This window comes from Cyprinus carpio, chromosome A13 (genome assembly GCF_018340385.1).
Source record: "Cyprinus carpio isolate SPL01 chromosome A13, ASM1834038v1, whole genome shotgun sequence".
In the NCBI taxonomy this organism is placed as follows: Eukaryota; Metazoa; Chordata; class Actinopteri; order Cypriniformes; family Cyprinidae; genus Cyprinus; species Cyprinus carpio.
Window position 1 is genome coordinate 26,456,826 of NC_056584.1, and position 27,704 is coordinate 26,484,529.

The following is a 27,704-nucleotide window of genomic DNA, read 5'->3' on the forward strand; positions in this document are numbered from 1 at the left end:
ACTACAGACTCAACATTCAACCCATACAAAAAACAAATATAATTTACATTGAAGAAGTTTTGTGGAAAAATTACGTCAGGAATCGATAAGCATGAATCATTTTCATTTAATCATCAAAGTATGAAGCCAGTATGACAGACAAAGCTCTGCTTCTCTTGGTCTGTAGTCCATTACAGATATAGAGTCTCGTGTCTGTCCTGTGCGTATCTCCTCAGCGTGACCTCTCAGATAAACAGCACTAGAGCGGCTGTCAATGGCCCTACTGTGGAGCTGAAATAGCCCACTTCCTGTCAGGCTCTTCCTGTCCACTTCTCTCACTCACTCTGTAGGATATTCTTGGAAAGTGTTATCTGTCCTTCTTGAACCTGACCTCATATCTCTCCTGTTGTTAACCCTCAGAGCACCAGAACTACTTCGGCGTGGATGAACACTTGGGTCCGGTGGCCATCAGCGTACGGAGAGAAAAGCTGGATGATGGGAAAGACAAGGAGGCAGGGCAGTATAACTATCGCATCACCTTCAGGACGAGTCAGGTACTCGATGAGTGCACATCAGTTACTCAACAAATACTGATGTACACAAGTATTTGTAATTAATTATTTAATTTGATTAATTAGCCTGTTATGTAATTAATTCGTTTTAAAATAAATTTATTTACATCTCTAATTGTAGTAACTTTTAAAAGTTGTTTTAGATGTAAAGAATAAATTAATAAATGAACATGGAAATAGTTCCACATTTAAATCAATTTAAGTTTTAGCTAATATTAAACATTTAAGTAATATTAGGAGGTAAAACTCTCCCTCTTTCCTATGTTATGTTAAAATATAAATATAGTTACTGTTATTTATGTTAAAAATATAAATATAGTAAAAATTGATCATCCCCAGGAGAAATCCACTGCTAATAATTGTATTTGTGCTGTCCAAATAATGAAAATATACAAAAAATATATAAACTTAAACAATAAAAAAACATAAATTTTAACTGAAATAAAATAAACTTACTAAATTATATTTATTTATTTATTCATTCATTCATTCATTCATTTAGGATGGATTATCTTTAATGACATTTAATTAATGAAAATAAATTTAACTTAATAAATTACCTTGATTCCTTTTCATGAGGTGAAATATTTACTTGTTTGGAATGATTATCATAATTGTCATGAAAATAATGTCACAATGCAAAAATCATAATGGTCCTTAAATAAACTTAATTTTCTAAATTATGAATAATAATAATTGTAGAATAATTGTAAGAATAATATTTGATTTTTAATGAAATTTAATTTTAATAAAAAATAATGAAATTAATTATCATAAAAATAAATAATTACACTAAATTCTAATATAAACTGCAACAATTCCTCTCTTATTATTATTATTATTATTATTATAATAATTATTGAGGACAGTAAATGCAGATATTGTCTGCATCAGTTCCTCTCTCTTATCAAATGCATTAAACCTCAGGCTTTGATCTTTAGCTTCTGATGGCACTCGTTCACAATTAAACTGAATTATTAAGCCTAGATACTCGCATGAATCAAAACCTCAGAATGAGCCTTTAAAGAGATGCTAGTGCTTCATCTCAGCATTCAGCATAAAAGGCTTTTACTTTTTATTAGTGAAAGTGCAGATAAAAGGGCAGAGACTCGATTTCTTCCTTCCAGATTTTTAACTTGTGTATTTTTTTATTGAAAGTATTGAGTTTTCTCATAGACTGACAGGATTTAGTACTTGAGGTTAAACACTCATTTGATATATTGACCAGACTAGTAAAAATCCACTGCCTTGTCATGTGATTTTGGTAGTTTGAGGCAGCAAAATCTCCTTGCTGTTTAATGCATGTGTACAGAGGTACTAACAGCTCTGCTCTCTCTTTCTCTCAGTTAACTACCCTGCGCGGGGCGATTCTGGAGGATGCTGTGCCTTCCACGGCGAGGCATGGGACGGCCCGCGGTCTCCCGCTGAAGGAGGTGCTGGAGTACGTGGTTCCTGAGCTGAACATCCAGTGTCTCCGACTGGCCATCAACTCACCCAGAGTCCCAGAGCAGCTCCTCAAACTGGACGAGCAGGGGGTGTGTATTATAGCACTCACATACGATTGGATGAGTAAACGATATCGCAATACACAAATTAGAAAATCAAAATATGAAAATCCAAATAAAAATTTCAAAAAAAAAATAAATTTAATGAAAATGCAATTTAAAACAATTCAAAATAACTCTAAATACTCAAAATCTGAACAGAATTACCAGAATATATAAAAAAAATAATAAAAAATAAAAAAAATAATAATAAAAATAATTAAAAAAAAAAAATAAAATCAATAAAATCATTAAAGATAAGATCATAAAATCAATAAAAATACATTATTAGTATTATTATTGCTACTACTTCTAATACTATACTACTAATGCTACTACTAATCATATTAAATAAAATTACAATTAATAAAATAAGAAATATTAATATTGTTATATTTCACTGTAAAATAATAATATAATATAATAATAATAATTATTATTATTATTATATGTAAAATACAAATATTTTAATTTCCTCATTTTCTAACATTAAACCGCAGAGAGCATACATTAATTATTATTATTATTATTATTAATAACAACAACAATAATAATAATAATGATAATAATAATAATCAATACAAACTAAAATAATAAATAATAAATATTGGTATTGTAATATTTCACTGTAAAATAAAAAGAGTATTTAAAAAAATTCACATTATAACTGTAAAATAAAATACTAATATTTATAGCTGTCTTACTGTAATTTCCTCATTTTCCAATGTTTAACCATCAAACTTTTATTTTGATGAAAAACCGCAGGGAGCATGTATTTATTTAATGAAATTGCAGCCTTTGCCATTGTTGTACTTGCACTAAATCATTTCACGATTATGCATGGTGTCTTTTATTAAAGTGCTTTTGCTGATGTTTTATAACAACCAGCAACATTTATTGTTGTAATGTTCAGGGAGTGTGCTCAATCAATATGGGTTTTTAATTGACTGATTATTGAACATTTTAACTTTTTTTTAACATATGTTTTGATATACTGTATATGTTTGTTGGTCAGAACGGGCATCATCTAGTCTGGGTTTAATGCAGCGTTGCATCTTTAGGCTGCATTTTAAGCAGCCTTAACTCGCTGTGTAAAGATGCCTGAAGAATAAGTGAAGTAACCGTTTCTCTCAATCCAAATATATCTGCAAGCCAAGAGTACAGAAAGTCAGGGTCGATCAATAACAGCTCCAGCCACCCATTGATTTCCCAGCTTTGAGTGGAAGTGTGAATGAGGTTGGCATATAGCCAGAATTACATTTTATTTCATACATAGAGACGTTCCGTTCCCTCCCTCTCAGTAATGCTTCATTATTGTCTTTAAAGAGAAGTGTTTCTTGAAGAGAGCTAAATGTAGACCTTGTGTCATATGAATGGAAAGCCCAGTCATTTCTTTTTGTCTGGTTACTGTATATTCTTTTTTTTTTTTTTGAAAGAAATTTATACTTTTGTTTAGCAATGATGCATTAAATTGATCAAAAGTGACAGTAAAGACATTATAATGTTACAAAAGAATTATATTTCAAATGCTGTTCTTTTGAATGTTCTGTTCATCAAAGAAACCTGAAAAATAAAATCTATCACGGTTTCCACAAAAATATTGTGCAGCACAACTGTTTTCAACATTGATAATAATCAGAAATGTTTATCGAGCAGCAAATCATCATATTAGAATGATTTCTGAAGATCATGTGACACTGAAGACTGCAGTAATGATGCTGAAAATACAGCTGCGCATCACAGGAATAAATAATATTTTAACATATATTCACATAGAAAACACTTTTTTTGAATTGTAATATTATATCACAATTTTACTGTTTTAACTGTATTTTTTAATCAAATTAATGCAGCATTACTGAGCATAAGAGACTTCTTTCAAAAACATAAAAAAAAACTTACCAACCCCAAACTTTCGAACACTATGTCTTAGTGTTTCCCTGTGATATGAATGTCAGACTGTGAATGTACTGTGAATTTTTTTTATTATTGTCGAAATCAGACGTTGTAAGAACAGTCCCCAGGGTGTTTAGTCTCACATAAGAGACGAAAACAGAAAAAATAACATTCCATTACCTCATGAAATGCACTTTATTGATCTCAGTTTCATGTTTCTCTGCAGAAGCGTGTAAGGGTTCGTCCCAAAAGAGTCGTGTGTTAGTGTAGACCCTGTGTGGGATCCCATCTGAGTCAGTCAAACAGGAAACTCCTGTACGTTATTTTTGGCACAAACCACTCCAATTTCCTGCAGAATTTGTATCTAGTTATTTTGCGATTTTGTAGTGGCACTAAAATGACAGGCTTCACCTTTAAGGAAGGGCTGTGTGGAGATGAACGGGGGTCTCTGCCGCCTCTGGGGAAGCAGGTGTGAAAAACAACACCTATGTCACATAATGTGCTAATGCCCCCCAGTCTGCCACCCGCGCGTACAAAAGAGCGCCAACCGTATCGCCTCGCCTCGGGCTGCTGCGGGAGAGTCTGCTGCTCACTCGATGCTGACAGATAATGAGAAGTGAAGCCTTTCATTCCATTTCCCGTCCCTTTTTTCTCGTATACTCGTGTGTGACCGTGATTCCTCATGGGACGACAGAATCAGTGGAGGCTTAGCAGAAACAAGACTTCTGCAGCTAAATGCAGCAGTAGGGTTCTGGAAGTGAAGATCTCATTAGATTTTTCATCCAACTTTTGCAGCATTTTAAGGCATGCCATGACATCTGAAGTTAAACGGAAAAAAAAAAAAATCTTTTATACTATATTGTCAATATTTAATATATAATATAAATATAATATATAATATACAATATACAACATTATGATAATTATAATATATTTTTTTTGAAATTGCAATATTGTAATGTATAATATTCAGTATACGTAATAATATAAAATATATATTTGAATAGTAATTAACTACATAAAAATATTCAGCAAATTGTATCATTTTTATATTTTAATATTAAAATATTATATGTAATATTTAGTGTGTAGAATATTTACTATAGCTATTTATATTTAATATTTTATCTAAATAAATAAAAAAACATTTCATTGCACTTTTTTTAATATAATGATTTTTACATTTTATTTAATATTAATATTTTTTATATTTTTAGTTAATATTTTTTTAAATAATTATATTAGATTATATATTTTTATATTTAGATTAGATTATTATATATTTTTTATATTTTAGTTTTATTTTTAATGAACTATTTTTAACTATATATACAGTAGCCTATATGTAGTTAAAAAAAGATTAAACTACCTGTTTAATATTTAAATATATTTCATTCTTTTCCTACATTATGTGCTTATTATATATAACTATTTAATATATTTAATATTTAATCTGTATTTTAAAAGCACATTTGTATATTGCACATTTCTGAAAAGATTGGTATTTGCAATGCATCATTCTTTTAGCTTTTTTTCAAACACCTTTTTGCATCTCAGAGCTGGTTGGTTTGGTTCAGTGCTCCGAACTCTTTATGGACGAATTAAAGAGAATGCATGGGAAAATACTTCCGGAAGTGGTCATGCTGTAAAAGAGATTGCTCACTGTTTATGGCACATGCTGATTTCTGCAGTGTAACGTTCAGAGCTGTACGGGTAATAAATGACTGTATGATGACCGCATGTTTGCTGATGCTTCAGAAGAAGTCATTCCTGCCCCGAGGGCTGATGGGAGCAGTGATGTCATGTTATGTAAAGCACTCGGCTCTCTGTCCCTCCATCACGATCCTGTGCTTCTTCTGTCTTGTGACGTTTCGTGTCATTGGGAGACTTATCTGGGTTTGTGTAGAGCTCTCGGTTAGCAACTGACAGAAAAATGTGTTTCATAATCTTTATCCTCTCTGCTGTATGTTTGATTAATTTGTCAAGATACAATAGAAAGTGTGCCAAAGATTTCAGGCTCGGAAATAAGAGATTAAGGCTGGACAATGTGACCTAAAATCAAAATCTTGATTAAATGAAGGTTTTTTTTTTTTTTTTTTGCCCTCGTAGTTCATTGAAAAGGTTTGAACTGTAAACATACTCAACTATGAAAGGTGGGATTTATTTTTTCTAATGAAAGAGTGCATTTCTTATCTTTGTGATTAAAACATTATTGAAGGCTATTTATTGAATATTTTGAACATTTGAAATCAAAGCACACATTGCTTGAAATGAAAGCATCTTATGAAAAGTCACATTTCATGTTTAATGTAAAAAGCATGTTTCCTACAAAAAAAAAGAAATAAAAATAAATTACTTGCAATTTTTGCAAACAAAATAAATGAATATTGCCATGTTAAAAATACAACATAACCAGCATCTCTTGCAAACAAAATTAATTTTAAATATTGTCATGTGTAAAGTATAAAATAGCTTCTATCTCTTGTAATTGAATATTATTTTAAAGAATGCAATATGAAAAGTAAAAAATAACTCTTGTAAACCAATATTTAAAATAATGCCATATGCAAAGATGGACTAAAAATGATCTCCCAAAACTTACTGCCAGATTCTGGAAGATCAGTTCTTGAAAGAGTGGTGCAAGAGGATGTGATGCTGGTCCTTCAAGAGTCACTCTCAACGTATCTGTCCATAAAGCCTATAAAAATCATTCTTCATGTATTTCACAACACTTCAGCATGTTATTCTTATTAAGTGAGGGTCATTGTTTAGGACTTTTTACCCAAGCAGAGTGTCTGAGAACCTGACACCTTGTCTTCTGGAGGTTAGTGGCACTGAGGACTGAAGGGTTTCTGGTAGTTTCACACATAATTCTTCATCTTAATTCTTAATTATTTTGCAGTTAACGTGTCTCTTTTCTTCTCCACCTTTTTTTTCTGACCCTGCTGCCTCAGTGAGCATTTCGCTGTCCTTAACTTTGCAAATTCTTATGTTGCATTAGTATTGCATCCTTCTCATGGGCATTTAATAATTTTTTACTTTAAGTCTGAGTTAAATCTCTTTTTTGCCTCATTTAATCTGTAAAAGAATATAAGGAGGATTTTTTTTATTACTTCTAGCCTTTATGGACAATTATGTATCACTTATCACTGGTAAAAATGTGTTTAAAAAAAAACCCCCCCATATAATCAGAATATCAACGCACCTAATAATTATGCAGTGTGCGTGTGTGCTGTGTGTTTGTGTGTGTGTGTGTGTAATATATATATATAGATACCTATATATATATATATATATATATATTATATATATATATACCTATAAATTTTTATTTTTTTTTTACATACGTTAAAAAAATTAATAAATTTATTTTACATTTTATAATATAGTAAAAAATTTAAGACAAAATTATATTATTATTTTTTAAGTATTTAAAAAGTGTAAAACATATGTATGAAATATTAAAAAAAAAATAAAGTTTTAATAAAAAAAAGTAATGAATAATTTTGACTTTTTTAAATGTATTATATTACTTAAAAAATTATGGACAATTATGTATCACTTATCACTGGTAAAATGTGTTTGAAAAAAACCCCCCCATATAATTCTGCTGTGTGTGTGTGTGTGTCTATCTATGTGTGGTGTGTCTGCGTGTGTGCTGTGTGTGTGTGTATATGTGTGTATATATATATATATATATATATATATATATATTATATTTTTTTATTACATATATTAAAAAAATTATATAATTTTTTTTTACATTTTTAAAAAAAATGTATAATTTTTTTTTTACATATAATAAAAAATATTTTATTACTTAAAAATTTTTAAAAAAAAAATATTTTAAAAGTGTAAAATATGTATGAAATATTTTTAAAAAATAAAGTTTTAATTTAAAAAAGTAAGAAAAAAATATTTTATTACTTAAAAATATTTTTAAATATTATGTCTTAGGTAGGCAGCTCACTAGGGTTTGTCTATTTGATGCTGTTGAAATGTAAACGGTTGAGAGGAAGTGCTGTTGGCTCGTATAGCTGCTCACGTTATATTTGCCGCTCTGTGTTTCTGACTCTTGCAAGCATTTTATGTCTTCTCACCATTTTCTTTGTCTTAATCTGTCTGTTGGCCGTTTATCAACCCATTCAGAATGTGTCAGCGGTTTGGATGTCGTCATTTACCTCTTTAATCACTCGAGTTTACTCCACTCGTCCCTGTGTGTGTGTGTGTGTGTGTGTGTGTCCTTCCTGAAGCCAAGTAGGGCATCTCCTCTGGACTGCATTAGCGCTGCTCGAGTAGATGCCGTGGAAGTCACTGGCTGTTCCTAATCTAAAACAGTCGGATAAAGGTTTCCGAGAGCGAGGTCGCCATGACAACAGTATGATTGCACGCTGGGAATACTTGACCCTCGTAAGAGAGCGGAGTCTGACTTCTGGGTTATCACAGACTGAGCTCTTCTGAATGCACTCGTGTATATGATAACACACATCAGACTTTGCTTTACCACACCTAAAAAATTACACGCAGCTGCCTGATGAATGCAGGGATGACCGTTTCATTCATGAATTCTTCTGTTGACATGTCTGACTGATTGGTTTTAACCTATTTGAAATACCCACAATCCCTCTTTAAAGAAGGAGGTAGCCTCCGTAGCTCTTATTGACCTCGAGACGTAATCTGTGTGTTTGATTGTGTTGCAGCTGAGTTTCCAGCACAAAGTGGGCGTCCTGTACTGTAAAGCGGGGCAGAGCACAGAGGAGGAGATGTACAATAACGAGAATGCCGGCCCGGCGCTGGACGAGTTCCTGGATCTGCTCGGTCAGAGAGTCCGGCTGAAGGGCTTCACCAAGTACCGAGCTCAGCTGGACAACAAGAGTATGTGCTGATCCTAACGCCATCAACATACAGCACAGAGCATATCAGCCTCAAACACTGGACACTCTCTTTGATGCTTCAAGAAATAGCACTTTTCCACGTTTACACAATAATATACACTACGGGTCAAAAGTTTGGGATCAGTAAGACTTGTGATGTTTTTTAACAGGTTGGAGCAAAACGCAGGACTGTGGCTAAACGGGACCGATGTTGGTCACCCCAATATATATATATATATTATGTACACTACGGGTCAAAAGTTTGGGATCAGTAAGACTTGTGATGTTTTTTAAAGAAGTCTCTTCTGCTCATCAATGCTACATTTATTTAATTAAAAATACAGGGGGAAAAAAAATGGTAATCTTGTAAAGTGTTATTACAATATAAAATAATGGTTTCTATTTTAATATCCATTTTTTAAAAAACATTAAAAATCGTTCTGATCCCATACTTTTTGACCGATATATATACATATATATATATAATATATATATTATATATCATATATATTATATATAATATATATTATATATATATATTATATATATAATATATATATATATATATATATATATACAGTACAGGTTCAAAAAGTTTGGGAAACATTACTATTTTTAATGTTTTTGAAAGAAGTCTCTTCTGCTCATCAAGCCTGCATTTATTTGATCAAAAATGCAAAAAAAAAACAGTAATATTGTGAAATATTATTACAACTTAAAATAATAGTTTTCTATTTGAATATACTTTTAAAAAAATAATTTATTCTGTGATGCAAAGCTGAATTTTCATCATACTCCAGCCTTCAGTGTCACATGTAACATCCAGTCTATCACATGATCATTTAGAAATCATTCTAATATTCTGATTTATTATGAGTGTTGGAAACAGTTCTGCTGTCTAATATATTTGATGAATAAAAGGTTAAAAAGAACTGCATTTATTCAAAATAAAAAAAAAAATTCTAATAATATATATTCTTTACTATCACTTTTTATCAATTTAACACATCCCTTGCTGAATAAAAGTATTGATTTTATTTAAAAAAAAACTAACGGAAAAAAAAAAATTACTGACCCCAAATTACTGACCAGTAGTGTATATTGTTATTACAAATATTTATATTTTAAAAACATAGCTTCTTTTTTTTTTTTTTTTTTTTTAACTTTTTATTCATCAAAGTATCCTAAAAAAGTATCACATGTTCTGAAAAAATATTAAGCAGCAGAACTGTTTCCAACTTTGATAATGAATCATCATATTAGAATGATTTCTAAAGGATCATGTGATAATGATCCTAAAAATTCAGCTTTGCATCACAGAAATAAATGATAATTTAAAGTATAATAAATTTAAAAAATAAATTATTTTAAATTGTAATAATATATCACAATATTACATTTTTTTTTCTGTATTTTTGATCAAATAAATGCAGGCTTGATGAGCAGAAGAAACTTCTTTCAAAAACATTAAAAATAGTAATGTTTCCAAAACTTATATTAAAAAGAAACAATAGAAAAAAACAACATAGATAATTATATAATATATATAATATATATACATATATATATAATCAAAAACTACAAATGACAAAAAAACTGTATGATGATCGTAAATGATCCTAAAATCACACTAAATAATACAAATACGTTTTAGTAAAAAGTGACTGGATCAGCAGAGAATAATCCAGAAAAGCTCTTTCTGTAGCACAGGATGTGTTGGTGGTGTGTTGACTGCTCTGCTGTTGTTCCAGCGGACTCCACCGGCTCTCACTCGCTCTACACCACCTATAAAGACTATGAGCTGATGTTTCACGTGTCTACGCTCCTGCCCTACACTCCCAACAACAGACAGCAGGTGCGTCTCCACTGCACTTTCACTCCTTATGCTAATGAGCTCTGCTGTGATTGGCTAATGGCTTCAAATTCTGGCTCTGATGGGATTTATTGTGTAATGAATGACTGTACATGATATTAACCATGATATGTCCTCTTTATCAGATACTACCATTGTCTGTCAGTCACTTTTGGCCCGCAGCCTTTAGTTAGTTAGTTAGTTAGTTAGTTAGTTATAAGCCCCATGCTCTTTGGTACGGTCTCAAATCATGCTGAAGAACATGATCATCAGGTTTTGATATTAATACAGTTGATGTAGTACTTCCCAATATATTTTAAATCTGAATATGTTTTTATAAATTAAAATATATATTAAAAAATCTATCCACAGATTTGAACATTTTAATTTTATTTTTCAATTTATGCTTTAAATTAACTTAAAATTAATAATTATATATATTCAGAAATGAAAATATATATTTAGTAATCTTAGTATGTGAAAGTAAATATGAATATGATATATATTCAGAAATGAAAATATATATTTAGTAATCTTAGTATGTGAAAGTAAATATGAATATGGAAGTATTTATAATTATGTCTTCCCTTTTTTGAACAATATATAATTATTTCTAACTATATATTAAGAACTATATTAGCATTTTATGCCTTTTTATTATTTTCTGTTTGCTCGACACCCCCCGCATTATTTAATTTTATTTTATTAAATTTTGTTTTATTTTGTTTTATTTATTTATTTATTTATTTATTTATTCATTTTTTTGAATTATATGTTTTTGTCTTTTTTATATACAGGTTTGAATAGTTTCTAATTATTTCCAGCATATATTTTTATTCTGAACTCTATGTTAGCATTTAGTTTCTCTTTAATTATTTCCGGTTTTGTCCCCATTATTTGTTTTTTTTCTTTCTTTTTTAAATTTTAAATTTTTTCTTTCTTTCTAAATAAAACGTATGTACATTCAAAATCAAAAACATCTACTTATTTAAAGGAAAAAAGAAAACAAAATAATATGTGGAAAAAATTAAATTCAATGGAATTTTGACACTCAAAGACTGCAGACTTCACTTTTGTTAAAAGTCTGGATTTGATTTGAAACTGTAATTAAGTCAAATTTGGTAAATGCATTAACTGCATCAAAAGTATTGGCATTAAAAATATTTGATATGTTTTATATAGCATATTATGTTTATAGTCTATCAAATGCATTGACTTGAACTGTGTGTGTCTTGACTAGAGCCTTGTCGCTGTCACTTACATCTCTTGATAGTCGATTGGCAGGATTAGAGGATTTTCTGTCTTTTTCTTCTCCAGCTTCAATTCTATTTGATTGCACAGGATTAGTGAATAAATCCCTGTCCGTAAGCTTCCAGAAGACTCGGGCACAGCTCAGCCTCTCATCTTCTCACCCATAATCCTGTTTGTAACCCTTGGCCACTCACAGGAAGGCAGGCTCGGGGTTAATGGAATATTAAGAGTTCCTCACTCCATTGCCTCATCAAATATCTTGGAGAAATGAAGGACTGACTGTGCTAAAAATCTCTCCAGATTCAGATATTGTACTTATGGATGAGCTTAAGAGATTTTAAGTAGTCTTTCACAGCGTCTGCAGGCGTCTTTTGTGCCATTTTTTGCACCAAAATTATTCCAAATGGCACATTGATGCTGATATTTGTTTTTTTTTATTTATTAATAATTGTTATATTTTTAATCTGTTTCTTTTTGCTGTGAAAAATAATATAATTAATAATTGTTATTATAATTAATAATAATAATTTACATTTATTTTCAGAATTTTAGCTATAAAAAAAAAAATACAATAATTATAACAACCTAAAAAAAAAAATTCACTATTTTTAACAACCTAAAATTAATCATATTATTTTTATTATTATTATTATTATTATTTTATTATATAGTTTTTGTTTATTTATTTTTAACAACATAAAATATTATTATTATTATTAGTTATTATAGTTGTTGTTAATTTATTTTTCACTATTTTTAGCAACATAAAATTGTTATTATTATTAAGAGTTAGTTTTTTCGCTATTTTTAGCTAAATAAAATTATTATTATTATTATTATTATTATTATTATTATTATTATTATTATAGGGTACATACATTTACATACATATGTTCCACTCTGCAAGTGTTAATTTTGGGCCCTGGTTATAAAAGAGAATTGAAAATGTAATTTTTGGTTATTTTTTGGAGTTTCAGTTAGTATATATTAGCTGAAGTGATATGGATTGTTATGTCACCTTTTTTCAGCGCTCTTTGAAGCTGGTGCATTTGTTACTACACATTGTCGCCTCACTTCCTGTCCCTGTTCTTCCTTATGATGCAAAAGATGCTGTTTGAGCTGTGCTTTAATAAACGGCACACACCGAGTCCATTCACCTCTGTTCTTTCTCATCTCACCAGTTGCTCAGAAAGAGACACATAGGAAATGACATCGTCACCATCGTGTTTCAGGAGTCCGGTGCCTTGCCCTTCACACCCAAAAACATCCGCTCTCATTTCCAGCATGTGTTCGTCATCGTTAAAGTACACAATCCGTGCACTGAGAACGTCTGCTACAGGCAAGTGAACCAGACGCCTTTGATTTACACCGTAAATTATGATCGCAATAATAGCTATTATACCTTTGATGTTTTTTACTGGGAAGATAAAAATATTAATGAAGCTTAAGGACCTGCATTAAATGTTGTAGAACTTACAGGAATCGATCATGTGTCAATCCTTGGCTTGCCTGTGATTTTTAATTGCCTGCAGTTTTTGATCTTCAGTTTAAAAGCAGTGCCAAAAGCTGTTAGAGACGTTTAATTACTAAATTTCTCTTTTTTTGGTTCACGGAATTAGAATATTTCTTTTAAATGTTTTGAGATCTGTGAAGTGCATCTTATATTGTTTTGCATTAGTTAAACCAGTCATTCAATCCCTCTTTGTGGAATTTGCAGTGTTGCGGTGTCCAGATCGAAAGACGTGCCTCCGTTCGGTCCTCCCATTCCTAAAGGCGTGACCTTTCCCAAGTCAGCCGTCTTCAGGGACTTCCTGCTGGCCAAGGTGATCAACGGGGAAAACGCGGCGCACAAATCAGAGAAGTTTCGCGCCATGGCGACCCGCACGCGACAGGAGTACCTGAAGGACCTCGCGGAGAACTGTGTGAGCACGACGACGGTGGACTCTGCGGTCAAATTCAGCTTCATCACACTAGGGGCCAAGAAGAAGGAGCGGGTGAAGCCGCGGAAGGACGCACATCTCCACAGCGTGGGTGCCATCACGTGGAGCATGGTGGCGCGGGATTTCGGCCAGTCGGCGGACGTGGAGTGCCTGCTGGGGATTTCCAACGAGTTCATCGTGCTGATCGAGGAGGAGTCCAAGAACGTGATTTTTAACTGCTCCTGTCGGGACGTCATCGGCTGGTCGTCTGGCGTCATGAGCATCAAGATCTTCTACGAACGTGGCGAGTGCGTGATGCTTTCCGCGCACGACAACTGTGGAGAGGACATTCGAGAGATCGTACAAAGACTCGAGGTAAGAGCATTTCTGTGTTTTGAACAATTTCTGCGGTGCGGTCACATTTATCACTGCTTGGCAAAATTTTGTGAACAAAATTCAGACACTTTGTTATTTGTGACCCTGGAGCACAAAACCAGTCTTAAGTCACTGGGGTATATTTGTAGCAATAGCCCAAAATAAATTGTGTGGGTCAAAATGATAGATTTTTCTTTTATGCCAAAAATCATTAGGATATTAAGTAAAGATCATGTTCCATGAAGATATTTTGTAAATTTCCTACTGTAAATATATCAAAGCTTACTTTTTGATTAGTAAAATGCATTTCTAAGAACTTAATTTTTACACACTCAAATCCAAATTTCTCAACACTTCCAAATATTGCCCTATCCCAACAAACCATAAAGTATCAATCTCATTTGGAAAAATTGACACTTTAATAATCGGCCAAATATTGCCCTATCCCAACAAACCATAAATCAATGGAAAGCTTATTTATTCAGCTTTCAGATGATGTATAAATCTCAATTTTGAAAAATTGACCCTTATGACTGGTTTTGTGGTCCATGGTCACATTTTTGTTGTCAAATAGTCATTTGATCTCATATGACTCGGTGTAAGGGCCTGCAGTAACGTGGTTTGACAAGTGTGGCGCCATGGCGTAGGACTGTAATTCAGCTCTCCTTTATGCAAATACAATAGAAAACGACAAACATGGTGCTTATAAAGGAGTTGGAGTGTCACTGCAGCTGAACCAGATGCTTCTGAGAGTGGCGTTTAGATGAATATGTGAATATGTGCAACGCACTTTCCTCTTAATAAGGAAATAGACACAAAAACAAAAAGCAATTAAAAAAGCATAAGATAACACCCACCAGAAAACATTTTATAAAGAACACTCAATACAGTCAAGTAAATTATCTGATAACAGTGATGTGGATATGTTTGCACAAGATCTGGCCCTCCGGTCATGTTTATTTATATAGCACTTTATACAGTATATTGATTTAAAGCAAGCAGCTTTACAGTATTAAACACAAAAAAACTGTTGCTTTCAGTTAGAATTACAACTTGATTTTCTGCTATAACACAACTGTCCAGTGAGCTAGCTAATGATAGAATCTTTTTATTAGTGAATGCAAAAATAAATAAAAATAACAATAATATTACATTGAAGTGATAGTTCGCATAGAATAAATCTTAATCTAGCTCATGGCTGCTTTGATTATTATAACACTATAAGATGATTTAAGAGAGCTAGTGTGTTGAATTAAATAATTTATCCAAAAATAAAATGTCTTATCACTTACTTTTATTTTCTTTCATATCCATATGAATGTTTAAATGAGCAGCATTTATTTGAAATAGAATGTAACGTTATAAATGTCTTTACTGCCACTTTTGATTAATTCGGTTTAATTTTAGTTAATTTCTAAAAAATAAAAAAAGAACTTTTGAACAGTATTGTATGTTAAAATTAATGACCTAAACTAGCAACCAAAGCTCCCATGATGCCCTATTGCTATTCATCTTGTTGATATCTCTTCAGGATCCTTTCATTCAGACATCTGTCTACTCAATTCAGTGTTTTCTCTAAATCAAAATTCAATCGGGCTCAATCAAAACATACTAATTATTTTCCTCTCTAAGCTGGAGAAGAAAGTTGGCTTCCAGTTGTGTTCATGTTATCTTGGGTAACAGTCTAATTATTCCTTAAATGACTTTTCTTTGGGGATATTCAGGCTTAGTTTTCTATCATAGTTTTCTATCATCAGTGCATATGTTCATGTCTACCTGTGAAGAGCTCGGCCCGATGAAATCTGTGCCTTCAGAAATCTTCATAATCTCCTTACATGATTGCTCAGAGGGATGGAGTCGTATCGATGGCCAGAATGTTTGAGGGGTGTATGTTACTCCTGGCGGCGCTCCTGATCTGTGTTCTTGGCTCTTGTAAATGCCCAAGCCAGTTAAACGCACTCAGTTCGCTCAGTTTTTGGCTTTCGGAGGCTGTAGCAGATTCTTCGATGCCATTTCCCAGAAAAGACCTGAATTAAAGGCGTCCTCAGTCCTTATGGTGCTTTATTAGTCCACACTTTGGTGTCATAATGCTGCATAGAATGATGGGTAGACACTGCAAAAAGAGCGAGACATTGCATAGTGGTCAAAGACATCCATTTAGAGTGTGGTTAAAGGGATACTCCACCCCAAAATGAAAATGTTGTCATTAATCACTTACCCCCATGTCGTTCCAAACCCGTAAAAGCTTCGTTCGTCTTCAGAACACAATTTAAGATATTTTGGATGAAAACCGTGAGGCTTGTGACTGTCCCATAAACTGCCAAATAAGTAATATTTTCAAGGTCCAGAAAAGTATGAAAGACTTTGTCAGAATAGTCCATCTGCCATCAGTGGTTCAATCGTAACATTATGAAGTGACAACAATACTTTTTGTACACGAATAAAATAAAAATAACAACTTTATTCAACAGTTTGACACAGAAGAGGGTACGCTGCCTGCGTACAGCTCAGATTCGCCAAAATGGTGCTACGCTGATTTGAAGAGACTCAGAGGAGACAAATTGTTCAATAAAGTCGTTATTTTTGTTTTATTAGTGTACAAAAAGTATTGTTGTCACTTCATAATGTTACGGTTGAACCACTGATGGCAGATGGACTATTCTGATGATGCTTTTAATGCTTTTCTGGACCTTGACACTGTTATTTATTTGGCAGTCTATGGGACAGTCACAAGCCTCCCGGTTTTCATCCAAAATATCTTAAATTGTGTTCCGAAGATGAACGAAGCTTTTATGGGTTTGGAACGACATGGGGGTAACTGATTAATGACTAAATTTTCATTTTGGGGTGAAGTATCCCTTTAATGTCTTTGACCACTATGCAATGTCTCGCTCTTTTTTGCAGCGTCTAATAATATTTAATATTTATATGACATAAATAATAATATACTAAATAATTATTAATGAATATTTATTTTTCTAATAAATTTAAATACAAGTAATATAATATAAATATTAATCTATATTGTGCGTGTTTTATGATGTACTGTACTAAAATAATCAGATAATAGTACTAATAATTAATATAATACATTAAATAAATAATAAATAAATAATTCTGCTTTTATGAATTACTTAAGACACAAATTAGTTTTTTATTTATTTAATGTATTATATTAATTATTAGTACTATCTTATTATTCTAGTACAATACATCACAAAACACACACTATATAGATTAATATTTGTATTTAATATATATTACTTGTTGTATTTATATTTATTATAAAAATAAATATAATCATTATATATAATCATATAGATAATTGTATTACTTTTCAGATTAAATATTTTAATTAGGTTATTATTATTTATATTAGATGAATAAAATTATTAGTAGTATTATCATATTAGTCTAGAAAAATACATAAAAATGATATTAGATGAATAAAATTATTAGTAGTATTATCGTATTAGTCTAGAAAAATACATAAAAAATGGCACTAACACTATTTATAAGAATTTCGATAGTGTTCCTGTGATGCCTTTAACCCTCTGGAGTCTAAGGGTATTTTTGGGGCCTGGAGAAGTTTTGTCATGCCCTGACATTTGTGCTTTTTTCAGTTTCTTATAAATATCTAAATGGCTAAAGTCTAATCTCACTGTAAATCAGCACAAACTGGGCTATAATAATATGTGAGCAGCTTGTATGTACATGATTGTGTTTTTGAGAAAAAAAATGTTATGCGTGGTAAGTGAAAAACTAAAAATGCCTAAGTAGGCTGCTCACTGTGTTTTGGAACAGAGCTTTTGATTCATGAGGTTTTCTTGTTCGTCGACAGCGAGGACATAGAAAGACAGAGGAAGCCATAACATGGTGTGGCTGATGAGCTCAGCTGGGTTTCCTGGATGGTTTGGGGACGTGGGGATCTCCAGGGATTACCGTGGTACGCTGGGTGCGAGTGGGATTAGCAGCGCTCCTGTTTTTGGCCTAATTTTCTAACGGTACTTTGTGTACTAAGGACTACGACTGCTGTCAGACGAGACACTCCCAGAACAGATGTTTCTCATCCGGGAGTCATTATGAAACAAACCCGTGTCACCTGTCTAGGCGCTTAGTTGATTTGATGGAGGTTAGAGATCCCTGCTTAGTGACCCAGTGGGATTGTGTTCATATGAGCACAGCAGCATCTTTATTATGAAGAGGAGATCGGCGGTTTATGTAATTTACCATGAATTTAGTATAGATGCAGGTACAATTTTCTTCTATAATACTTTATTAATATTGATATTTATTACAATTTAATATTGTCAAAAATTACAGTCATTACTTTTGACTTTGAGTTTGAATAAATTACACTAATAATATTGACTAGATTATAATATAATACAATTTAATTCTTAATATATTTTTCTTCTAAAATACTTTATAAATATTATCAATATTATTAAAATGTATTAATATGTAATATTGTAAAATATTGCAGACATTACTTTTTAAAGATTTAAATTTAAGATTCATATTATTTATGAATTCATATTACTGCCGTAATGTTTTTTATTATATTATTTTGGACTAGATTATAAGGTAACGTAATATTTATTTATATGTAATATATTTATATAGCAAATTTTATAATTATATAAGTAATTAATATAAATAATAATAATGTAATACATAATAAAAATGTATGTATATTAGGGTGTATATGCACAATTGTGGATTAATTTCTAATTCCGATTTCTTACATCTGCATTTTAAATTACGTAATCGTGTCACGAAGGCCAACAATTTTGTTTATGTTTCTTCTGCATGTACTAAGTGCATTTTTTCTTTTTTTCTACAATGTTATCTAAGGGTTTTCCCATTTTTAATTTTATTTGGTATTTATTTATAATACATTCATATTTTTACTTTTTTTATAAATTTAAAAGAAGAAGAAACCATCCATCCATGTATAGTTGACATGAATTTAAATGAGGCCTAATACTATATAAATATAAAAAGGTTGGCATGCAGTTGCATCAAACAATGGTATGTGACATCATTAACGTAGCAATGGTTGTGACATCATCCAGTAGTTATTGGATATAGACTACTGCGTTTGAAAGGATTACTGTTGGTTCCTCATAATCATGCATCACTAATGTAATGTATATGTGTATATATGAAATTGTACATTAAATTTTTTATAATATTTTATACACCAAAAATAAAAAAAAATCAAAATACACTTCTCACACATAATATTAAAAATAAAAGCACATCACAAAAACCAACAACATTTTTTTATAGTCTCTTTATGTAATAATGGTATAAATAAATATAAATAATATAAATATCAAATTAATATCCTGAAATTTATTTAGAAAGAAATATGTCTAATCCGTTATCACAGTCAGTACATAAATGAACATAATTAATTTGTATAATTATTGATGATGTATAGCAGAAATTGAACTAATGAAATTCAATGGCTTATGTGAATTCTTTAAATCACAATAAAGTCTTTTTTTTTTCATTCAGATTCAACATACTGTGGATGTAACTAGTTCAATTACAATTCATGTAGGTTTATATATCTTTAATAAATTCAGTCTAATAATAAATTTAATCTAATTCATAATTTTGCCCAACCCTGACTGATAAGCTTAAGTGATTAATTATTATAAATAATAAAACAGAATCTGTGGATTTGTTGGGTGTTAAAACCGAGCTTGTGTTGTTTTGTGAACATCGTGGTCAGGCTCATTAAATGAAGCGTCTCTGTCTCTGAGTGTAGAGCGAAACCCACCGCACACCTTCAAAGTCACAGCACTGCAGGTCAGCGTTTATGAGGGTGTCCTTGTTTCTCAGAGCCACGTGCTGTAACAGACGAGCCAAACACAGAGCTGCGACCGTGTGTGTGTGTGTGTGTGTGTGAGATCTGAGCTGACATCCTGTACCTGTAGCGCATCCAGTGCCGCTCCTGGAGGACGGGATACATTTGCATACGGAATGAGCCAATGAATATCAAGGACGGGATAGGAGCATTCGCTGCTTATGCTAATTATGCCCTCTTATCTGACTTCCACTGTCTGCTTTACAAGTGCTGTCAGTTAGCAGGGAAAGGTGCTGGAAGTGATTTCAACATTATTTACTGGACTTCCACCGCGGTCACACTAGACTTTACACTAGCAAATTTCTACAGACACGACAATGAGTGTGACACAGTCTGCAGCATCTTTATATATATATATATATATATATATATATAATGAAGATGTTTTTGAAAAAAGTCTCTTATGTTCACCAAGGCTGCATTAATTTGACCAAAAATACAGTAAAACAGCAATTTTGTAAAATATCATTGCAATATTACTGATGAACTAGTAATATTATAACAGCAGTGCATTACCATTCCAAAAGTTTGGGGTCAGTAACATTTTTTTTTTTTTTAAGAAGTTAATACTCTTTATTCAGCAAGAATGCATTAAATGAATCAAAAGTGACTAAAGTAATAGTAATAATAATAATAGTTTTTTTTTTTTAATAATTAAAAAAAACTAATATTTATTTACTTATTTGTTTATATATACTATATATATTATTTATATTTATTATGTATATATAAATACACAAGCATACATGTATAATATATACTATATATATTATTTATATTTATTATGTATATATAAATACACAAGCATACATGTATATAATTTAAAAAAATTTACATGTGTGTGTGTGTGTATATATATCTATATATATATATATATATATATATATAACACATACATATATACACATAAACATGTGTGTGTGTATATACATATTATATATATATAATATTGTACACTGATTTTTCTTTGAGGTCAAACTACATGTTATCTAGCAAAAACTGTAGCTAAATTGTTTCTGTACACATATTTAATTTATATTATATAATAATATAAGTGTTTTATAAATAAACAAACAATGTTTTTCTTAAATATATACATGCATGTGTATGTATTTATATATACATAATAAATATACATAGTACACACACTTATATATTATTTAAACAAAACTTTTATTTTGGATGCGATTAATCGTGATTAATTGTTTGAGAGCACTATTTTCAAATAAATACTGTTCTTTTAAACTTTCTATTCATCAAAGAGTTCTGAAAAGAAATTTGATTATACAAAATTAAGCGGATTTCAAAATTAATAATAATCAGAAATGTTTCTTGAGCAGCAAATCATCATATTAGAATGATTTCTGAAGATCATGTGACACTGAAGACTGGAGTAATGATGCTGAAAATACAGGAATAAATGACACTTTATAATATATTCACATAGAAAACAGTTATTTTAAATTGTAATAATATTTCAGAATATTACTGTTTCTGTCTTTTAAATCGAATAAATGCAGCCTTCTTGAGCCATTGATTTAAAAAATGTTAGTCATCCTTTGACTTACTTTTTAACTGGAACATTTTGAAGAATGCTTTGCGTCCAAACCACTTTGCATGGCAAAAAAGCTCCTTTAGCAGGATTGTGTTTTTCCAGAGGGCTGCTGGGATCTGCTGCATGTGCTCATCTCTTCTGGATGAGATGCTGTGGTTTGGCCCAGAAGCTGTCAGAAGGCACAGGTCTGCTGTACGGTCCATCTGGGCCTCTGCGTCCCGTTTGGACATCTGCGCTGCACCTCAAGTCCTGGCAGTGAGACCGGGACGCCTCACATCTGCAGACTCTCTCTGAGCCTCTCGTGCTGCCAAAAGTTTCAAAGAACCCACAGTACTCTCCATTTCCTAGTTTGGTTGAGCAGGTTTTCTCGCTTTACTTCTGTTTGCATGTAGATTTGGCAGATTAATGGCAGTCCTCCATCATTAAACTGTAGCGAAACCGCTTTCTCTTGCATGTTAAAGAGTTCGCTGTGTGAACATACCTTGAGTCAGAGTTTTCATCACAAGAAGACATTGTGTTGGTTATGTCTATTTTAGACAATGTTATGCTGAGTAGCTCTGAATAGTGCATATGAAATCATGTTTTTTACCTTTAATGCTAGTAATGTTAATTAAATCCAAGTACATGAAAGTCTGAAAGTCAGAAAAGTGTTTGTTTTTTTTTACTTTTCTAGGCTGATTAGATAATACAGTAACACTTTACAATATGGTTCCTTATGTTAACAATTTTTAACATGAACTAACAATGTAAAATACTTGTAAAGCAAGTAACACTCAAACATGTACTGTACGTTCTATGCAACTGTTTTGATTGAGGGAAACAAGCTACAATTTGAGTTTCAATGCCTTGAAAATGTAGATTCCAAAAGAAAAGTTAAGAACCAAAATCTAAAATCATATTAAGATATCTTTAATACTTCTTGAGTTGCAGTCATGCAAACTATGAAAAAAGAGTATCAATGGCACTCAGACAGGTATGTTCTGTGCAGTTATTTTTGATATTGGGAAACAAGATACATTTTTAGTTCCAACATTATTTGTTCTTCATACATACCTCCCTAAAAAAAAAAAAAAAAAAACAAATCAACTCAACGCACGGAAAATGTAAACTACTTACTAAACTTTTTACTCCTGGAGCCATCTTAAGATCCCAATATTGCTGGAATGGAATCATATAGAGCTTTAAAATTGAAGATGTTAAACGGAAAGTTTGTTAAGACCCAAAATCTAAAAGGGCATTAAGATATCTTTAAAACTTCTTGAGTAACAGGCATGCAAACTTTGGAGAAAAAACTTGAAAAGTGCTATTTCCCATTTTTTTTTAATGGTCACCACTGTCATATAATGCAACAAAGATTGCTCAAGTCAACAGATTTTACTAATAGACCAACCAATCTCTGTGTAAAGATAATATATTGATGCTGCCATCTTTCTAAAGTCATTTTTACCCCCTGTGATCTGGCTCCGTATCTCAGGTGAAAAATGTCACTTTGACCCTAAAACATAATAGTCGAGCAAGCCTTGTGAAGCGCTGCCAACGACTTCCTTGGGCTGCTCTTGCTCTCGCTCTGGTTGATGTGTGCGCGAGCTCTTCCTAAAGAAGAATCCTGCCCCTAACAACAACATCAATACCCAAAAAAAACAAAAATAAACCTAAACCAAACAAGAACCCATAACTTTGGCACAGAAATACTCTGTCAGAACTCGTTTATTTGAGACTTTGGTCATGTTTAGCATTAGAATCCAACTCTTTAGCAGTGTAAAAACCTTCAAAGCATTAAACAACATCATACAAAATAAAAAAAATTAAAAAAAAAAACCTTGATGCAAAATGATGCATGATTTGTTGGAATCGGACAAAAATATAACATGCATCTCACTGGTTCAGACTCATGTCATCAAGAATTGGCTGTGAATATACACAAAGCAGCAGAGCAGAGAAAAAAGGTGCACCTCTCAGAAAACACACAAATAAAGATCATTTTAGATGTTTAATTACTACTTGGAGCTACATTCTTGTGAAACCCTCAAATTCGACCAAAATTGACATTTTCTACTTTCTTTTGCCTTTAGCTCAAAATTAGCAGTGCATATTCTGACTCATTTTGCCAGCGCGGATCACATATGTGACCCTGGACCACAAAACCAGTCTTAATTATAGATCATCTGAAAGCTGAATAAATACGTTTTCCATTGATGTATGGTTTGTTAGGATCTGACAATATTTGGCTGAGATACAACTATTTGAAAATCTGGAATCTGAGAATGCAAAAAAATCTAAATATTGAGAAAATCACCTTTAAAGTTGTCCAAATGAATTCTTAGCAATACATATTACTAATCAAAAATGAAGTTTTGATATATTTACAGTAGGACATTTACAAAATATCTTCATGGAACATGACCTTTACTTAATATCCTAATGATTTTTGGCATAAAAGAAAATATCTGTATCTATATCTAAAATCTATACATCATACAATACATACCATTTCATTAGAATGTCACACTTACTGGCCGTTTTGTACTTTATTTTGCGTTTCTTGAGTGCAAAAATGTCTCAATACTGGAGAGTTGTTGTGTAGTGCTAGTTTTGACACCGTGCTCGCCACAGAATGTCACGGTTTCGGCTCATACTAGCTGTTTGCGTGTGTGTTTCTCTTTCACGTTCGTCTAGGAGCTCCTCAGCATTACGGGCCGGACTGACAGCACTTGCGTGTGTGTCAGCACCTCCTCAGACAGAGTTTGGGAGCGGGGCTGTAATGTGAGGCGCTCCAGCAGTCAGCACAACAGACTGCTCTCTTTAAAGCAGTTTAGCGCAGACACAGACGTGTGGGAAGAGCCGGAGTTTAGCCTCCCTCTGAGGATTACTGCAGATCGCTCACTTGACGCTTTTCTTTGCTTCTAGCTGCTGTCTTGGAGTGTGTTTGTTGTTCTTTGTGAAATGATTCATTGTACTGGATGGAAGCAGCAGTGCTTCAGCGTCTCGTTGATCTGTCTAATGATGTGTGTTGAAGGAAAACACAAGGTTGGGCTGCTTTAAAAGTCAGTGTGAAATCAAAACACACAAAATGTGCTTATTTGCTACACGTTCCTGGTGTTACTGTGAATATTTCACTGGTGCATGTTTTGTACACAGAGAGCTTACATTTGCATTTATGCATTTGGCAAATGCTTTTATTCAAAGCGACTTTCATTGCTGGGAATCAAACCCATATCATTGCTATTGCTAGCACCATTCATTCATTCATTCATTCATTTTTTTTCATTCTTTCAATCATTCATAAGGTTTTTATTTACATTACATTTGATATTACATCAAATAAAATTTATAATATCTTATCTGGCATTATCATTTTTTTTTTATTATTTGTGCTACCAGTTACATTAATTATAATTTCATATCATTTGATATTTACATAAAATAAAAAATATATATTTTTTGGCCTTCTCATTTTTATTAATTAATTCATTAATTCTATCAGTTTTATTCATTATACATATATTTGCATAACATTTGATCAGTACATCAAAGACAATTTCTGATACCTTTCTGGCCTTCTAAGTGTTTTCAGTATTTATTTATGTGTTTATTTATTATTTATTTACTTACAGTATGCTATCAGTTTTATTCATTATGTTTTATTTACATAACATTTAATCAGTATATCAATGAAAATCTCTAAAGTCTTTTCTGGCTGTCAAATTTTGTTTTCTGTTTTCTATTATTTATTTATTTATTTATGCTATCAGTTTTATTCATTATATATTTACATAACATTCGATTATTACATCAAATAAAATGTGTGTATTTTCTGGACTTCTAATTTTAAATTACATTTATTTATTCATTCATTCATTCATTCATTCTATCAGTTTTGTTAATTATATATTTGCATAATATTTAATCATTGCATCAAATAAAATTTCACATTTTTTCTGGCCTTAAATTTTTTTCTATCTGTCTACTCATTCAGTTTTATTCATTATATATTTACATAACATTCGATTATTACATCAAATAAAATGTGTGTATTTTCTGGACTTCTAATTTTAAATTACATTTATTTATTCATTCATTCATTCATTCTATCAGTTTTGTTCATTATATATTTGCATAACATTTGATCATTGCATCAATGGAAATTAAATATTTTCTTGCTTTTAAAATAATATTTATTCAGTTATTTTATTTATCCATTAATTAATCCATGATACGGTATCGTTTCTGTTTTTCTTTTTTTAAAGTGAATAATCTTTTGTTTTTAACCATATGTATGAAGATGAAGCAGTACTAACAATTAGCATGCATCATTATTTTGCTATTCTAAAATTTCCCATTCAAAAAGTCATTTTCAGATGAATCGATACCAGTTTAAAATGAAGTCAGATTTTAAATAAATTTTGTTGTGGAAGTCCAGCCTCGGGCTCACAGCTGATTGGTCTGTTGTTGTTGACCATGTGAATCATGAAGCTGTTCATTCATACTAATATGTCGGTCACTGAATCAGTGCATTAAAATGACTGTATTTGTTGACAACTAACTAACACTAACAGTAGAAGTCACTCTCACTAGCTCAGCTTATTACAGTAAAGCTTTTAAGACGGATCAGCCTCTCCTCAAAGCTCCCGCTCCTGTGACTTATGACTCCGCCGACTTCTGAAATACACATTTACCTATCACTGTACTCTCCTATATGCACCCTTAACCCTTTACCTGCCTGTCCACTCCTGTTTACCCTGGTTTGGAGGCCAGCTCTCGTTAATGCAGTCTAATGACTGAATGAGATTGCGTGACGGTGGCGTGTCACATGACCGTGTGAGCGTGTTTCACTGCAGCTGAACATGGCAGCATCTCAGAATGGTGTGTTTATACTGGATTAATGCTAATTACTAGACCCTTTTTTAAAGGTTTAATACTTAGGGTTAAGTATTTAAGTTTTATTTTAATGTAATACTTTGGATTAGGGGTTTGTTTAACAACTTTATATTATATTGCAGTTTTTTTAATTATTTATTTTTGGAAGTTTAATACTCGGGGATAGGAGTTTGTTCAACAACTCTGTGTTATATTATAAATTCATACATTTTAATCAATTTATTTTTTGGACATTTTATGCTTTGGGTTATAGGTTTGTTAATCATTTGTAATTATTATAAAAATATTATAAAATATTTACAAATTTTATAATAACAATAAATTGGAATTTTACAATAGTTTCATAATTTGTAATTGTTCTATGTTTTTATAATCATGTTTAATTTAAATATATAATATATTTGGAAGTTTACCTAAGGGATGGGGTTTGTTCAACACCAAAATTCCAATATATTTGGAAGTTTACCTAAGGGATGGGGTTTGTTCAACACCTCTATTCTATTCTATTTAAATTTTTTAAATGTTATTTTTTTATTACGCAAGTAAAGAATGTGACAATGGCTAGCTAACATTTAAATTTTCAATATTCTATTTTAATTTGATCTAATACAGAAGTATTACAGAAGTATTAATTGAAGTATTATATAGCATTTTATTAATATTATTATGTTATATTATGTTACATTTTCTTATATTAATATTTAATTTTAAATGTTAATTTTTTTCAAATTTTTATTTAAAATAAATATTTTTTTCTTGTTTTCTTTGTTTATCACCTAAGGGATGGGGATTTGTTCATCAACTCTATATTATATTATATTATATTATATTATTTATATATATATATTATATTATATTATATTATATATTATATTATTATATTATATTATATATTATATTATATTATATATTATATTATTTTGCATCTCCCAGATCAGTAATGCAGAAGTATTAAGCTTTGCTTTCTTGAGCTTCTATGGTAAATATTTTCTGCTTTTACCATCGGACAAAAGAATCATTGCTGTGATGTTTCTTTCTCTCCACTGATTCGTTGCATCTCCCAGATCAGCCTTTTCCTTTCCAAAAAACTTTTTCCCTGGAGTGCCCTTGTCTTTATTCTCATATGAA

General features: G+C 31.4%; 1 protein-coding gene across 1 annotated transcript in view; it reads left to right on the top strand.

Moving 5' to 3' along the window:
* LOC109103547 (signal-induced proliferation-associated 1-like protein 2) overlaps window positions 1-27,704 on the top strand; it is a 95,552-nt gene that overhangs the window by 19,361 nt on the left and 48,487 nt on the right. The window contains exons 3-8 of the mRNA XM_042769530.1: window positions 400-533; window positions 1,898-2,086; window positions 8,692-8,866; window positions 10,617-10,720; window positions 13,150-13,307; window positions 13,686-14,262. Of these exons, the coding sequence (XP_042625464.1) occupies window positions 400-533; window positions 1,898-2,086; window positions 8,692-8,866; window positions 10,617-10,720; window positions 13,150-13,307; window positions 13,686-14,262 (1,337 nt within the window). The remainder of the gene's footprint in view (window positions 1-399; window positions 534-1,897; window positions 2,087-8,691; window positions 8,867-10,616; window positions 10,721-13,149; window positions 13,308-13,685; window positions 14,263-27,704) is intronic.